Here is a 17,959-nt window from a genome sequence, read left to right on the forward strand (position 1 = left end):
GCTCAGCAGGGACCTGCTTTCTCTCTCTGCCTGCCTCTCTGCCTACTTGTGATCTCTGTCTGTCAAATAAATAAATAAAATCTTAAAAGAAAAGAAAGCTGGGGCGGCACCCGGGTGACTGTCAGTTAAGCCTCCCACTCTTGTGATCTCCTGGTCCTGAGATCAAGCCCCTCGCTGGGCTCTGCACTGAGCGTGGAGCCTGTTTGAGATTTTCTCTCTCCTCTCCCTCACCCTCCCCCACTCCCTGCTTGTGCTCTCTAAAAATAAATCAAATCAAATAAATAAAATCTTTAAAAAAAAAAAACAAATAATATAAAATAAAATAAGAGTTAACAGTTTATGACTCACGATTTCAAAATGCATAGGTGTCCCTGTAGGGGGCGGTAGTTAGGGCATCAGTAGACAGTCTTGGCAAGAACTAGGCAGACAGAAACCCCTAGCTAGCTACGTCTACTAGCACCTAAGAAAAATGAAGCTGTCTTTATAGAGTTTCAAACATTTTCAGACTAATAAAACAGGTGTTTCTGGTCACTTTGTGTGGGAGGGGTGGGAAAGGCCGGGGTTGTCTAGGGAACAGACTGTCTACACCTGGCTGCTTCGGCTCCCACACCACAGCACGTAAAGCACTACTGCTTGTGTGGGCTGTGTGAGGCAGCTCAGCTTCCACAACCAAACATCACAGACTGGGCGACTCAAACAACAGAAAGTTTGCTGACAGTTCTGGAGGCTGGAAGTCCGAGACGAGACCCAGTTCTGGTAAGAGCTCTCCTTCCGGCCTGCGGATGCTGCTTTCTCACCGTGGTGTCACACCGGCAGGGAGAGAGAAAGCTCTCTGGTGTCTTTTACAAGGACGCTAAGCCTGTCTGATCAGCGCCGTACCCTTACATGCTGAATTGCTTCCAGAAGAGGTACTTCCTACCTCTACAGTCACACTGGGGATAAGGGCTTCAGCCTAGGCATTTGGCGGGACACAAACATTCAGTCTTTAACACAAGCATATATTTACATGAATGTGAAAACGGAGGCTAACGTACTACCTTAAGCCAGTTCTCCAGATGCTGACCCTATTTCAGTTGCAGCTCAAAACTAAAAATATGACTTGTGAGAAACTGCTAACTTGTTTATTTATTTATTTAAAGAGGTGGGTGGGGGTGAGGAACAGAGGGAGAGGGAGAGAGAGAGAATCGTAAGCAGGCCGCACAACCAGCGTGGAGCCCCACACAGGTCTCCATCTCACATCTCAGATCCTGACCTGAGCAGAACTCAGGAGTCAGATGCTTAACTGACTGAGCTCCCCCTCACCCCCAGGCACCTTGAGAAACAGTAACTTTAAAATTTGGATACTTAGAGTTCTCTTAATTCAGTCATACTTAAAATCATCTCCACAGTTTTAATTATTTTGCAAAATAGTGCTGGCCCTTCCAAAGCCATGCTTTGCATTTAATTATAGTAAAATATTTTTCACTCATACTACAATGATTTGGAACTTGGGATAATGCTGATAGAAGTGTTTACCTTCCCTTCCCTAACACTTTCTTGTGTGTACAGAGCAATAGCAAGAACAGAATTTTACAGAAAATAGGCACAATAAATTAAATACCTCAGGCCGCAAACTGAGGAATGCTTTTTTGTAAAAATAACCAATACCATCACCTTTCTTTAAAAAGTACACTGGAGAGACAAATGAAATGCTAGGACTTGAAAAAAACTAAAAAGATATGATCCATGAACTCAAAATTGTATATACTTCACATATATAATGATAAATCCTTAAAATGTGACAATGGGAGTTTTACTGGGCCTGAGCCATAGGGAAGAATTCCCAGAGGCTGGACTCCAGTCAGGATTCTATAGGACCTAGGTAAGCTAAAAGCAGAGGAAGGTGATTGCAACTCTTTTCATCTATTCCATAAAACAGATCTCTAAAACACTACTGGACATCACATGACTGGCCCAGCATTAATTGCTATGTGTCCTTAAAAGCAATAAAAGGGTCTATAATCCAATTATAGATTGAAATCGTCTATAATCAACGGTTTCACTAACTCTGTCCTTTGACTCAGGCCAAATTCAAGCAGTTTTACCACATATTCAGTGATTTACTTATTTTTATTGAAAACACAAATATTAAAGAAAACCATTTAAATAAATTAAAAATCATTCCACATCCCCCTACACTAACACAAAGGATTTGTTTTGCTTATTACCTTCCACATGCAAAAAGATTTTACGGAGTCACAATCATAGTACGCATACTCTTTTCTATGGTGCTTATTTGACTTACCGAATCACAGACACAACCATGTTTTTACAGTCTTCCAAATAATTATTTTAATGGCAGTATGATACTTCATTATTTTATCAGTCCGCTTTCTTCTTTGACACATAGACTATTTTCAATTTTTTTTTGCTATTATAAATAATGCAGACATAAACATCCTCATGCATTTCCCTTTGTTTTGTTTTTATATTATTCTTTATGTTACAAATCTAGGAGTAGAATTTATGGGGTAGAGATATGGCCCTTTTTTGGGCTCCTTCTACGCGGTACCATATTGCATTCCCAAAAGGTTGCATCTATTTAAAATGCCACCTGAAATGAATGCATTGAACAGTCCCTTTCTTAAAAAAAAAAAAAAAAAAATCAGAAGAATTAGGTAGTTTTCAACTTTCATGTTTTAAGTTAAAAAATAATTACTGTGTCTTTAAGAAAATGAAGAGTGTGGAGAGATGGTCTATCAGATCACTAAAACTTCAGCTAACTTAAGCAGTGCTTCCCAACTTTTATCAAGTTTTGGCACACACAGAAAGTAATACTGCAGGCACACTGGGGAAAGTGGACAAAGGTGTTTCTGCTCAGAAGCTCCAGCCACCCAGGCTACCTCTAGCTGCCCCAGGGGTTATGGGAACCCACATGTAGGCACATCTGTGGCCCAAAGTCCATGGGTCATGAAGCTCTAATCAGGGAGAGGTTAAGTGACTGTGACTCAATTCAAGTCACAAAAAAATCTAGTTAGTGGCACAGCTGGGAAATGAATGCAAATTTCTTCTCATCAATGTATTTTCTATTACATCACAACTGTTCTACATGCCTTCTGGCTCTAAAAGTCAATTTTGTATGCAGTAATGTATCTACACTTATGAATAAAGAGGATTTTTCTAACATGCTTGAACTAAAGACACCTAAACTAGCAATTTACATCAAGGCGGAAAATTAAAAATAGCTCTTAGCATTAGCAAATATTTAACTATTTTCTCTGCAAATGTTCAGATTTGCTATTCTTTAAAATTTAGTTTGTAAACTCTGAACAGTAATAATCTTTTGCACAGTATCTTGTATACCTCAGGCAGTCAGCAAATAAAGAACAATAAATTATACACACTACAAAGAAAAAAAGACTTAAAATAAGTCCACATTCTAAACACATCTAACTATGGAAAAATGCTGTTTTAAAGTGTTGATTTTGTAGAGGTAGAGAAGAGTCCCTCCTTAAAATTTCAAATTCCTTGCTAGCTAAATGGAACCTTAATATACACTAGTACATTACAGGGTCAGAAGAGACATTTCATTCCAAAGAATGATTCTGACCTGCACCCAGTGTTGATGCTACCAGGAGAATAATTCACTACAAAGGTTTTTCACTTTTTGCCAAGTGTCCAAAATTCCATATTACCTTGAAAAGCAGAGATTAGGGTGTTAACCCTACTGATTCAAATGTAAATACACATAGGATTTTTCCATTAATCACTGCGTTAAGGTGAAGAGTTGGGGTTAGACATGGGAATTCACCCATTATGTGTCAGGCCACAACGATAAGTAAGGGACTCCAAATCCCAAATTCTGTCTTTCTCTGTCTCTTTTATTACACCCTAAAACAGTGATTACTGGGTCCACTTCTATGGATTCAATCAGACATTATACACACAAACACATCCATGGGACCGCATGGCACTTGGAAGATTGCCCACTATTTCCCACTTATTAAGATCTGGATCATATTTCTCAATGCTCTGAAGATACGTTCCTTTCGAGTAGGAATATCCCCCAGTGACATAAATACATCCATTCATGATGACGGCACCACACTCCATCCTCCTTTCCATCATGGGAGCTATTTCTCTCCATTCATTTTGTTCAGGGTCATAGCATTCCGTGATTGTAGTCTGTCCGCCAACTAGATAGAGCTTATTTTCAAATGGAACTGAACACAATCCATATTCTATTAAAAAGAGAAAAAGCAAAATTTTATTAGGATAACAAACAGAGATCCCTTAGGCTGGTGATGTAAGAATCCCTTACAATGCAGCATACAAAAATCGAGTCGTCTTGACATTCTGATTCCTCTACCACAACACTGAGCCTTAAAATCCATCCCCTATCACCCGATTCAGACTGCCTCGCCCTGCCATTCTCTCTCAGGTGGTCCCTCCTCTGGCTTTACAGGGTGCCAGGGAGGAAGTCCTCCTCAGACCTCTACCCAGCACAGACACCTTTTATTCTACACTCTGGGTACAAGTTGTGGAGACCCCCTGACATTCTGACGTGAAGACGTCTGAGGGAACTGGTGTAGGCTCCTTCAGGTCTTAGTGGCCACCCCCTACAACCAGGGGCAGGCACTCTGTAGCGTCTGCAGCGCCGGGGGCAGGATGGAGGACCTGGCTTGCCTCTCTCACACTGCTGCTCAAAAAAGACAAAACCAGATTAGTGGGGATCTAGAGTCTATGATCCTAAGAGACCAAAAGCAGCTCAAAGGCAGACAGCTGCTGTGTGGGGTCTGGATCCCAGGCTGGGAGTCTGCCTCTGGAGTTGGGAGGAGGTGGGTCAGCCTTCTGGGCTGTTTTAATTTTTCCCATATTATTTATCCCTCTCCCTCCGCCCCCTGCCTCCCACAGGCAATCAAGGCACCCAGCTCTTCTGGAACCTCACTTCCTCTCCCTTCCCAGCACTGTCCCTCAGGTGACGCAGGCGAGGCAGGCGAGGCGTCTGAGGTACCAAATGCAAGGCTGCTGCTCTCATTCTCTGAGATGGACTCGGACTCTGTGCCTCTGGCATGGCTCTTGCCTCACCCTGGTCCCAGCTGTGCTTCTTCCTTGCCCCCATTTCCAGCACCATGACTAACCTGTGAGTTCATTCTCCAGGAATACCAACCATAGGATTACACTTAAACACCCCTAGCTGCAGGCCGGGAGAAGGAGCAGGACTTGTCAGGGGCCCAAACATTATGGCAAATAAATGAAGACTCAGCTTGCTATTGCTGAGGGCTTCCTCCTGCCTAGAAACTTCTGCTCCCAGCACTTGACACAACCGCCCCCTTCTTGTCATCCAGGTCTCATCTTACGGTCATCTCCTCAGAGCGCCCTCCCCTAACCACCCAGCCTGACGTGGCCAGGCAGGCATCCCCTCCACCTCACCCTCTTTCATATTCTCCACAACACTTTTCACTGTCTGACGTTTCTTGGTGACTGTCCATCTCCCCTCCGACAGTGTAGGACCTGCATCCTTCCCACTATTCCATCCCTGTTGGGGAATGGCAAGTGTCTGGAACCTTGTAAGGACTCATTAAAGTTTGTTGGATCAATGAATGAATTGGAACTTGTACCCTCTGCACCCAAATGTGCACTCCCATTATTCTGTGGGGGAAAAAACAAAGCTTATAAGCCCCCCTTCAGAAAGAGACAATGTATAATAAAAAATGTGATTTCCCCTTTAAGAAGGCAAGCACATTCTTATCAGTAAAGTTCTTGCTATCTAGGTTTCAAAGGCTAAGGAAAAATCTCAGAAGATGAGTCCACATACTGGTTGTTCTCAAAGTATCTGACAGCGAGGAAAACAAGAATTCTCCTACCCTTGTAAAGCCCCATTTATTTTACCCGGGTTTCCAGTTACTATACATGCAGAAGTTTTGTAGAATTTGTTTTGGTACTTGTGAAACATTGTTTATGTAAATTATATGAGTGATTCTATTAAATGGTTGTGAAAATTAATAATTCAGAAATTTTATCAGTTGGTGTGATTCAACAAGTTCACTAGGCTTTTCTTAAATTTCAAAGTTTAGCAAAAAATCCTCAATTTGTGGTTCTTAAGAAAAATATCTTGATCTTCCTATAGCAGGAAAAATGTTTAAAATAAGGTGATTCCTGGGGCACCTGGTTGGCTCAGTTGGAAGAGCATGCAACTCTTAGTGTTGTGAGTTCAAGCCCCATGTTCCGTATGGAGATTACTCAAATAAATAAACTTTAAAGAACAGAAAAAAAAAATAAGGTGTTTCCTGATAGTTTTTTTCCTGTTACCCAAATCAACATAACCTTCTGTTATTGTTGATGGAAACTTCTTCTTCCACAGGTGTAACTGCTTTTTTCCTGTTGGTCACTCTACAAAGCTATTGAGCCCAAAGGACTGTGCCTTGTTTATTGAGCTCCTAGCACTACACATCACATTCGGGAAATACTCAGCAAACCTTTGTTGGGCAAACGAAGGAATGAACAATTTCAAACTAAGTACAAGAATGGCACCATCTGTCATGGCTCAAGAAGTTTACACATAAATATTCACTATAAACACACACTAGTCTGTATTCAGGGTTGCATGAGTGATATGAAGAAAGCCATGCAGGGATTCACAGACAACCACAATATTTTCAGATATTCAATATCCACTGAAATGATTTAGACTTTTTTCCTAAGATTATTCACATTGAAAAGACCTGTAAAGCTTATCTAATCTAACTTCTTTACTAGAAAGTAAGACCCAAGAGCTTAAGCCGCTGCCCACGACTAGCCATGTGAATAAATGGCAGAGCCAGGAGAGAACTCTCTTCCCACTTGATGCAGCTCTCCATAGGCTTTATCCCTTTACTACTTTCTGCTTCTTCCCTGGTCTTCCCACACTCTTCCTTCCCAGCTCATCCCTTAAACAGTGCCGTTTCCCAAGACTGTGCATAGCTGTACTCTGAGTCCTACCCTCCCAATGCACCTCAACCATCTCTACACCCACAGTCATAGATAGCCTCCAAGCAAAGGACACCTTGATCTCTAAATTTGGCCCCACTCTTCCTCCTGAGCTGCAGACCCGTACTTCCCAATCCCTGATGGACAGCTCTCGTGGGTGATCCAACCAGTCCTCCATAGTTAACTATAAAACTGAGCTCCAACTCGGCTCTCAACTCTCTCATGTTGAATGCGTAACATTTCTCACATCTACCCGTTTTCACCTCCTACCACTTTCAGGCTTTCAGCATATCTCACCTGGTGTATTATGACAATTTTAACAGATTTCCCTGCTGTCTTTCTCCTAATCTATTCTAAAAGACTCAAGAGCTTTAGTAGTTCTCCATTTTTAAACTTCTCCTGACTGCCATTGGAAGCCCTCTGGGAAATGCTCTTCAACCGAACTCTCCCATCCAATCTCTCATTCTACCCTCTCACATCTCATCATACACATCCACTCCCGAGTCCCCAAATAAACCTGGAACTTGCCTTCCTGCTTCCCACCACTGGCTCCCTTCTGCCAGAAAACACTTCTTCAAAAAATACCTTAATTATAGCCATTCTTTAAGGCCTAACTCATAACAACATACTCCTGGAATTCTAAGATTTCCAGATTTCCCTTAAATTAGACTCAAGCTCTTTCTACCCTTAATTTCAAGAGCACTTACTTGTATACCTGCCTTGTATTCCTGTTATGTATGTATATTTGCTACTAGATTCTGGGTTCCTGTAGCAGTAGAGACAAGCCCTTAATCATCTTTGTGTCTTACAGAATAACGAGAATGGTATCTTTCCCAAGGTAAGGTCTCAATAAATATTACCTTGCATTTAATGAAATTAGAGTCCCTTGGTTTTTAACTATCCAAAAGTACCACCCTTAAAGGTATCAAGAAAAAAAGATAACACTTGTATTACCCTTGAAAAATAACGGTAGTCATGATTTCTTTGTAGTCTAAGCTATGTATCTGTAAGGAAGGCTCAAGACTGGCACTGTACATTCCTGGGGAGGTGCTCCCATGATGAAGAAGAAGCATACCTTGCTACAGTTCACAGGATGCAACTCCAAATGCCTTCAGGGGCTAAGGAGCTAACAGACTAGTTGAATGAAGCAGGCCAGGGGGAGGAGAAGCAAGAGCACAGTCCCCCAGGTCTATGACGGGATGAGAATGGAAGAGACTAGTGAAATGGAGCATGCAGGTGCCATTTAAAAGTGAGCAGCCACTACGTGGCTCCAGTGATCTCTGCCAGAAGGGAATGTGGTCCATGGTTGCTACAATTTTTCCAAAGGCCAGAAATCATGACTTTTCTTTGAAATCTCCTAGATTTTAAATATTGGTAGCAAGCCAGTTAAAAATATCTTAAGCACTGAAAGCCAAAAAGAACAGACCAGGCAGGGTACCAACTTGCTACCTTTGTTTCTTGCATTATGTCAGGAAAAAGTCCAATGGAAAGCAAAACTTAACAAACATTATTATATGTTCCCATCGATTTATAGTCAAATTTAGTATTTATTTCTGATTTATTTTTTAGTTGGCCATGGATTTTCATGCTTTGGCTTACATCTCATTGCCTTTCAGACTCCCGTTCAAGCAGTGAACAAGGTACATGTAGCTTAAATATGTTATAAGATGTTTGAAGGATCCCTTATATGAAATATATATTAAATTGGTAATGTAAATAACTGCGCTCTAATTTGTTAATATGACTTTTCATATACTGGACTTTCTTTGTAAAGATGTCAAAGTCATGTCTAACTGTTAAGGTTAACAGGGGGAAGAAGCAGTTCTTAAAAACATGGCTTCCTCGCCAGATTGCCTGGATTTGAACTTCACCTCTAACAAGCACTAGCTAGCTGATCTTGGGAAATTTATTTAGTGTCTCTGTGCCCCAGTGACCTGCAAAGCTCACAGGATTGCTGTAAGGTTTAAACAGATTACGACATAAAAAAATTACTGGAATAGTTAGTGCCTGGCTCATACTAACTAAATAAATGTTAGCTACAGCTCAATTTGAGCTGGTATTATTATTTTCCATTATAACTTCATTGGTCATAACAGAAAGTGGTGGGGGGTCTGAGCTAATACATCTGGGCTACTAGGAGGAAGAAGGCAGCCTGTTCCATGATGTCTTCAGAGCCAGGACGGGCTGTGGCTGAAGTCTCTTGTTAGGCAAAGCCTGTGGCCTATGGAGCTCCAGCCCAGGTGCAGAGGACTTTCTCTGAACCGTGAGATGAAAGGTCTGTTGCTGGGGTGGATCCAGCTGCACTGGTCCAGAGCAGGACAGCCTGCTCCACTCCCTTAAGGAGAGGGAGGCTACTTAGTCGCTGTAGCATGGAGTATGCCATCAGACTGCTGAACTGAACCTTGGTCCACCACTTCCAAACTGTGTGACCTTATCCTTTCTTGCCACCATTTCTAAATATGTAAAATGGGTATAAACAATACCTATTCACAGGGCTATAGACATAAATTAAGGTAATATTATGTGTAAAGTGTTTAGTCAGTACCTGACGTGTAGAAAGTCTTCAGGAAGGTTAACTGTTACTATCACTCTCAGATGGTTCAAGCTTGCGAATTTCAACCATGCTCGCCAATGATTCACAGAGATAGAAGCCTTATGCTATATGGAAAATGATTCAAAGTAGTATAGTGATATGGTGATATAAATCTTTCCTAATGAAAAGTCTCAAACATATGCCATAACTGTAACAGGCTATGGCTCATACTTCTCAGAGCTCTTCACAAAGAGACAAGTCAAAGAACAAAGGCACAGTAGGCAGAAGGCTGGCCATTCCTTATGGGCAGACCACAGGTCCCCTTCCTGATGGTTAAAGTAAGGCTAACACAGGGTTCTGCCCATCCCAGGAGTAAGGTGCTTAATAGTTATCGAGACCCAGAAAGAACATGCCTTTAAAAGAAGACACCACCTCCTGTTGAACACAATCAATGGTCACTCCCCCCAACTGTTTGACAGACTAGTGCTTTTTTTTTTTTGACAGTTTGGTGACTTTTTAAAATTTAAATTCAATTAGCCAACATATAGTACATCATTAGTTTCAGATGTAGTATCTAATAATATATCAGTTGCATGTAACACCCAGTGCTCATCACCTCACATGCCCTCTTAATGCCCATCACCCATTTACCCATCCCCCATCCCCCCTCCAGCAACACTCCATTTGTTTCCTATAGTTAAGAGTCTCTCATGGTTTTTCTCCCTCTCCAATAACTTCCCATTTAGTTTTCCCTCCCTTCCCATGTGGTCCTCTGCGCTGTTTCTTATATTCTACTTTGAGTGAAACCATAGGCTGTCTTCCTCTGATTGATTTATTTAGCTCAACACGATACCCTCCAGTTCCATCCATGTCCATGTAAATGGTAAGTATTCATCCTTTCTGATGGCTGAGTAATATTTCATTGTGTATATATATATTCCACATCTTCTTTATCCATTCCTCTGTCAATGGACATTTAGGCTATTTCCATAGTTTGGCTATGGTGGACATTGCTGCTATAAACATTGGGGTGCAGCTGCCCCTTTGGATCACTACATTTGTATCTTTAGGGTAAATACCCAGTAGTGTGATTGCTGGGTCATAGGGTAGCTCTATTTTCAACTTTTTGAGCAACCTCCATACTGTTTTCCAGGCCGGCTGCACCAGCTTACATTCCCACCAACAGTGTAAGACAGTTCCCCTTTCTCTTCATCCTTGCCAACATCTGTCATTTTCTGACTTGTTAATTTCAACCCTCCTGACTGGCGTGAGGGGGTATCTCATTGTGGTTTTGATTTGTATTTCCCTGATGCCAAGTGATGTTCAACATTCTCTCATGTGTCTGTTGGCCGTTTGTATCAGACTAGTGCTTTTTAACTGTCTACAAGAATTGTTTCATATAATGCATATACATGAAAGAACGCACACAACAGAGGAATAAGAAACACAACAAAAGAACCTAGGTGAAGAAAATTTTAAAAAGAAGCTACCATTTTTAACCACCCAGGCTTAAAATGTGTCTCATAAAAACATCAGGGAAAGTATTTGTAGATGTGATCTAATCAGAATAGCCTGTGATTACTGTTAGATGGACATATGAATATTCTGAGCCTTCTAATTACACCCATGGGTAGTCTGCTGTAAGTCTAGCATTTTCTTTTTCCAGGCCATTTTTAGCTGTCCCTCATAGTCTAAACTGTATTACAACATGTGCTCCCTGGAACAGTATTTAATTACCTGGATGTGGACTGGAGGTGATGAGGCTCCACTCATTGATATCTGAGTTGTAGCTCTGGACCTTGTCGTAGGTGCAGCTCCCTCTGTAGCCACAGTGGCCGCCAATGACATAGATAACTTCGTGTAAGACGCAGGCAGTCGCATTTCCCACGCCTGTGTGTTAATCAAAATCATGTCTTCAGATGGATCTATCGTTGTGTTTCATGATGAATATTTGGGCTAAATTCATTATTGTTTCTGTTGCTACTGACAGTAGATGTCAGGTCCTGTGCTAAGTGCTATGAGAGATGGAAGACTGAATACGAAAGGTCCCTTGCACTCTTCTTCTTCTTCTTCTTTTTTTTAAAAGATTCTATTTATTTATTTGACAGACAGAGATCACAAGTAGGCAGAGAGGCAGGCAGAGAGAGAAGAAGGAGGCTTCCTGCTGAGCAGAGAGCCTGATGTGGGGCTGATCCCAGGACGCTGGGATCATGACCTGAGCCGAAAGCAGAGGCTTTAACCCACTGAACCACCCAGGCGCCCCCCTTGCACTCTTCTAAAAGAGGGTGAGACACTTACCCAAATATTTAGAGCACCGGGTACGGAACCACTGTGAACATTCAGAGCCTGGAGACACTGCTTTGAGCAGGGAAATGATGGCTGGAGGTGGCAGAATTTGACCTGGGTCCCAGCAGGTAGGACTTTGGCAGGTAGAGGTGAGAGAAAGCCTCCGACGCAGAGGAAAAGGCAAGTGCAAAGACCCAGTGGGCAATGTCGCGTATCCCCATTTGATGCCAGCACATGCAAAGGCAGGTGACCCAGCTGGAGTTGCCAGATGGGAATTGAAGCTGACACACAGTAAGTTGGAAGCCACACTGCAAAGGATCCTGGTCCCCAACTATGAAGACTTCATTCAGCAAGACTTTAAAGATTTTTAAACAGAGGAAGAGAAAGACTACAGAAGCAGAAGGACAAAAAGAGTCAGACATCCAGATATTGGCCCCGGTGGGAAGTATTGAGGGCCCAATTTAGAAGGGTTTTTGGGTGTGGAGGGAAGGGCATGGAGGTAAGAGAGACAGATAAACACATAAGCCTTGATGCCCGACTGTGTCCGAAACAAGCAAAACTGATGGTGAGGTCCTAAGTTCGGGAAATTGGGAAATGCTGATGCTCTAGGAAAATGGGGAGGAAGAAATGAGTTCGGCAGAAAAAAAAGCTCGGAGGAAGTAAGATGAGGCTCATTTTGGTCGAACACGTCAGTTTAGTCTTTCAACCAACAGTTGTTGGTTGACACATACTGGATGCAGTTTAATGTGCGTTTCTACTCCAGCATAAATGTGAGTTTATACGCAGGGCAGCTATGATGAGGGAGAAAAAAGAAGTCAGGAGCTCCTAAATAGTCAAGTATTTATTTCTTCTCTGTACATCCCTAAACCAAAAAAGGAAATGAATTTGAAATTTGACTCTACACAATTTAAGTTCTGATTACCAGAGGAAGCTGATCGTTCACGTCATGACTACAAAAGGAAGCAAACGGGGAAAAGTAATGTTACCCTTGCAACAGAAAAATGAGAAACTTATAGTTCAAAACCAGCACTGTCCAAAGCTGGATAGAACGGATACAGGATTACCCTTCCCAAGGATGATTGAATATAACCAGGAATCAGACTTCAAGGTAAAAGTGTAACTAAAACTGGAATTTCAGACCCAGCTGGTGTGTGTGTGGGCGGGCGGGGGGGAGGTACTTCGGCATATGAGGGTCTCCCATTCCACTCAAGGTGAAGGCAAGAACACACAAGGCTTTCTTTAACAGTGGACCCACCAAGGAAGCATTTCTTTTCAGCAAGTGTGTTTCAAATATGATGTTTAAAGATCGCAATAAAGTAACCAACTTTCCTCCTCGTGAAAATATGCTCTGAACTATGAAACCATGGCAACCAGTATCTCGTCATCAAGAAAGAGAGGCAGAAATGTATCCAGGTTGACAACAGCCGCTACAATATTTGAACCTTCCTTGTTTCTTTAGTAGGAAAGGAGTCAGGAGGACGCTGAAGACCATCCTGGGGATGAGACCAGGAATGGGCAGTTAAGCTGAGGCAGAGTCCAAAACAGGAATGGCAGCAGCAGGGGGGGCTCTAACCCCCCCTTGTCCCCCTCTACCAACCACTACTGAACCTTCATGCATGCAGGAGAGCAGACATGATTTCCTATGAAAGAAAATTTTGCTCTGTCAAAGTTGACGTGGTTTTTTTATAAGGGCCTTCATTATGACAATAATGAACAACAAATAGTGACAATTAACACCCACAACAACTCCTGACACTGTGTGCTTCCCCTGCTCCAGACCCTGTTCTACACACCTCACATGCATAAATTCACTTAATCCTCTCAAAGCCCTGAGCTTCATAATGTTGTCTCCCCCATTGTACAGACAATAAAACTGGGGCACGGGGAGATGAAACAATTTGCCTGAGCACACTAGCAAGGAAATGGAAAGTCAGGATTTGGACTCAAGCAGTTTGGCTTCAGGAGCAATGTGCCTGATCACAAGACCGTTCTGCCTCTCGGGCTTCCTGCCTGTCATCCAACGACCACACCAGGTCAGATTCCCACACCCTCAGTAGTATTAAAACAGAAACAGAAAGGCCTGGGAAGGAACATTTGGAATAAAATGACACAAATTTAGAAACAACCTACCAGTTGTTTTTGTGCAACTCCCCAGCACAAATGAATAAATGTAATTAAGTAAGATTCCAGTTTAACTTTTTTGCCAGTGGGAGGGAAGGAGAGCAAGGCTAATCAAGTACTGAACACAGCAGAAAACAGAGTGTTTATCAGACAGACATTGAAACCCAATAGTGTGCCTGGTGGTGTGGACCACAGGAGGGAGGGCATGGGATCTGCCCCTATCTTTCACCTTAGGAAGAAAGACTTGAATCTCAAAAAGCAGGGGCTATCTGTCTCTACTTTTTTAGAGAATGTAATTTGTTACACTCTACAGGGACCGAACCTTTCAAAGTTTTAATGAAAGACCTTTTAAAAGAGAGATGATCAGATAATGGGAGGGAAAAGACTGAATATTTAAAAGCAGAACTGAAAAGGGTTCAATTTCAAGAGCATAAATAAATAAATAAGAACTAATAAAACCACCCAACTTTCTCTTTTCATTTAGCCTTTGACTTAAATATAAATTCTAAGGACCTGAAGCAAGAGCTAAACTTGAAACAGGCTGTAGAGTAAGTGGGATGAAGTATACTGTTTTCTTATATAAATGATATTTTTCTAGTCTGAGGAACATGCTCTAATCACATAACCTCAGACAAGTTGGGGACTGCTCTACTGTGCTTCTACTTGGAACATTCTGTCCACTATTATTTGTATAATCTATTATAGTTCCTAGATAGCATTCCAAAGTGATGCATTCTTTTTAAAGTTCTCTGCAGGAGAATTTAGACCACTGGCCTAACCTCAAACATCTAGAAAATTAGAGAGTAAATATAATCTGGACTTACCTTTAATCATGTTTGCAATAGGAATCCATTTCTCTTTTAATGGATCATAGAACTCGGCCTCTTCTGCAGGAGCCCCTTTCCTGTAACCGCCTAAAGCGTAGACGCAGCCACCCAAGGTGACTGCACAGTGGTAGTACCTGGCATTGAGCATAGGCAAACCTTCTGTCCATTCATCACTTTCACTGTTATAGATCCACACTGTGTCAAGAGCTTCTATGTTATCCGTTCTATAACCCCCAGTTACATAAATGTTGGGTCCCAAACATGTAACACCATAGCTCTCCCTAGTATAGTCTGGTATTTCCGCTCCCTGAATCCAAACATTTGTCAGAGGATCCCATATGTGAACCTCTGATAAAGGATGCCAGTAATAACCTCCAATGATGTACATTGTGGCTGTGGACCTCTGGGAAATCTCTTTATGCAGGGGATTCAGAGCATTGTATATTAGAGATCGTATCTTATTTTCAGTTAGTAGGCAGCTTCTTTGAAGACCTAAAGCTGTTTTTAAATACACTGGATCTATATCTATGTTTACATAGCTTAGTAAATTATACAGGCATTCAATTCGATTTTCCACATCATGAGCAGTCCACTTAATAACAGGCTCTATGATAGCTTCTTCTTTCCAAACACTGAGATTCTTTCTGGACAATATAAAGAGAAATTTTTCAAGGCTGATTTCCAGAAATTCTTCTTGCTGCCACACTTCCTTAAACCTTGAACAGAGAATTCTTCGAGATTCCTTCTCTAGTTCTGGACACATGTGAAATTCTGCAAAGGAGTGCATTCCAATACAATTATCAATATCCAAGTGCCTTACCAAAAACTGCTCACAAGCTTTCTTTACCGAAAGGAACTGTAGCAGATCTGCTGCTTCAAGGAGGCTTTGAACGTTTCTTTTAGTTATTTCAATCTGGGAAGTGTATGCATAATTCACAAGGCCTTCCAAAATATCATGGTGGATGCCAGAGATTTTTATTTTATTTTTAAATTTTTCTTTCATATCAGCTGTAAACATTGCCTTAAAATAATTGCTGCAAGCAGCTAAAACAGCTCGGTGACAATGGAAGATTATGCCTGAAGGACACTGAAGGGTAATATCAGTAAATAATCCATCCAAGTAGAATGTTCTGAATGCATCCAGAAAATCGACTGGATGCGCTGTATCCTTGAAAAGGTAAATATAATCTTCTTGTCCTTTTAGAGCCATGGCTGCAATAAACATGAAGTAAACGGGTTTTCAATTTTGCAGATTACGGCAAATAATCAAAAGCTAAGGACGCCAAGGCTTGCGATGATTGATTAGCATCGTACATACTCCAAACCTAGACTAAGTTTAGCATTCTAGGTAAGAAACGCAAAATGTGGATAGACTATTTCATAGTTTATGTGATGGTCAATTTAAATTCGGGGTAGCTTGGAGCCTGAAACGAGGCCCCCGGGGTTTTCAGTAATCTTTTAAATTAGAAATATTGATTTGCTACCCCATTCGCCCAGTCTCCGCAATTGGACCCGAACTGGCTGTCCGAGAGGACCCCGCTTGGCAAACCAACTGTCCGAGGGGTCGCCCCACTAGAGACCGGACTTTGGCCGTCTCTGCTCGGCCCCAATGCAACCTTTTTTCACGAGCTCCATCTCCCTTGCAAGTCGCATCGAGCTGCCAAAAAAGGGAGGATCGAAATAGAATTGAAAAAGAAGAAATCGGGGCGCCTGGGTGGCTCAGTGGGTTAAAGCCTCTGCCTTCGGCTCAGGTCATGATCCCAGGGTCCTGGGATCGAGCCCCGCGTCGGGCTCTCTGCTCAGCAGGGAGCCTGCTTCCTCCTCTCTCTCTGTCTGCCTCTCTGCCTGCTTGTGATCTCTGTCAAATAAATAAATAAAATCTTTAAAAAAAAAAAAAAAAAAGAAAAAGAAGAAATCTCGGAAAAGGGAAACCCTGTACCTTTCTGCTTGAGAAACGAGAGAAAAGAAAGCGGCCGGGCCGCGGCCCCTCCACGGCCCCTCCACGCCCCGCCATCCCCGCCATCCCTGCGCCCCCTCCCCCGCCGCAGCCGCAGGGGTTTCCGCGCGCCCCGAGCCTGGGCCCCGGGCCCGCGTTCCCGCCGGGAGACCGCCCCGCCCCGGGCCTGGCGCGGGGACTCGACTCGAGGGCGCCGCGCGCAGCCGGCCGGGCCGGGTGCCCGCGTCCCTCTGCCCCGGGACGCCGCACAGGTGTGGGGAGGGCACAGCGGGCGGCCCCGCGCTCGACCCAGCCCAGCGCCCGCGCGGCCATTGTCTCCGCGCCTCTGCGGCCGGCGGGCTCGGGAGGCGGCGCGGCCTCGTTCTCCCGCGCCCGGCCCCGCCGGCTCCCTTACGGCTGGCCCCGGGCGGCGGGGCCGCGGGACACCTACCTCCGGCGGCGGCTCCGGGACGCGGTGCTGGCCCACGGGCTAGCGGCGAGCGAGGGCGGGGGCGCCTCCGGACCCTCTGACCATCTTTGGAAGAGGCGCGGCGGAGGGTGCCTGCTAGTGCAGCTCCAGCCCACAAGCGGCTCCTATTTTGGTGCCCCGGCTGCTCCCCGCCTCCAACCGAACGGCCCCCCGCGCGGCCTGGGCGCGGGGCCACTCGCGGGAACTCCCGGGTGGCGGCACCGCGCTGCGAGCAGGGGTGGGGCGGCGGGGGGGGGGGTGTCGGCGGGCACGCGGCTGCGGCCCCTTCCCGGCGGTTCCTCCCAGCAGCAGGTGGGAAGGCTGCCCTGAGGACAGGGCTTGCGCGACTAGCTTTCCCCTCTCTCCTTGGGTCTGTGTTCCACACAGCACACACCCCCGAGCGTTTTCCGTCTACACCAACTCAGTAAGTCCTGAGTTAAGACCACATATGGGAGCTGAGGGGGGACTGTATCCCTTCCCCCTTCCTTCGGTGCTCTCACCAGCCCAGGCCCTAGAGGGAGAAATGGAGAGGACCGCGTGGAGAGAACGCCGCAAACCTGGAAGGTCTGGGGTGGAAGATGCCTTCAGAATGCCAGAAGTAGCTGCCGCTTTTCCACGAACCCTATCCCGCTCGCCAGCGGAGCACTCAGGAGCGAGTCCCTGGGACTGTTTTGCACACTAACCTGGAAGCTTTCAGAAAAACGGAGAGCAGCTAAGGGGAAGGATTCAGGTTAAGGTATTTAGAGTAGAGTAGCTGGAAGAATCAGCCTCCGGTCCTTTCTTCCTGGTGACAGCAGGTCCCGTCAAAGATGTCCATGTGCTACACCAGAAGGTTCATT

The 17,959-nt window shown here is 44.0% G+C and overlaps 1 protein-coding gene across 1 annotated transcript; it reads right to left on the minus strand.

Annotated features, from left to right (window-relative positions):
- Positions 1-2,073: 2,073 nt before the first annotated feature.
- KLHL23 (kelch like family member 23) lies at positions 2,074-17,606 on the minus strand. Its single transcript, XM_059167084.1, has 4 exons — positions 17,103-17,606; positions 14,713-15,927; positions 11,219-11,371; positions 2,074-4,220 (listed from the first exon to the last, which is right to left on the minus strand). Exons 2-4 carry the CDS (start codon positions 15,923-15,925, stop codon positions 3,910-3,912), a joined length of 1,677 nt encoding a protein of 558 aa, XP_059023067.1. The 5' UTR covers positions 15,926-15,927; positions 17,103-17,606; the 3' UTR covers positions 2,074-3,909.
- Between the last annotated feature and the right edge of the window lie 353 nt (positions 17,607-17,959).

This window comes from Mustela lutreola, chromosome 3, assembly GCF_030435805.1.
Source record: "Mustela lutreola isolate mMusLut2 chromosome 3, mMusLut2.pri, whole genome shotgun sequence".
NCBI classification, from domain to species: domain Eukaryota; kingdom Metazoa; phylum Chordata; class Mammalia; order Carnivora; family Mustelidae; genus Mustela; species Mustela lutreola.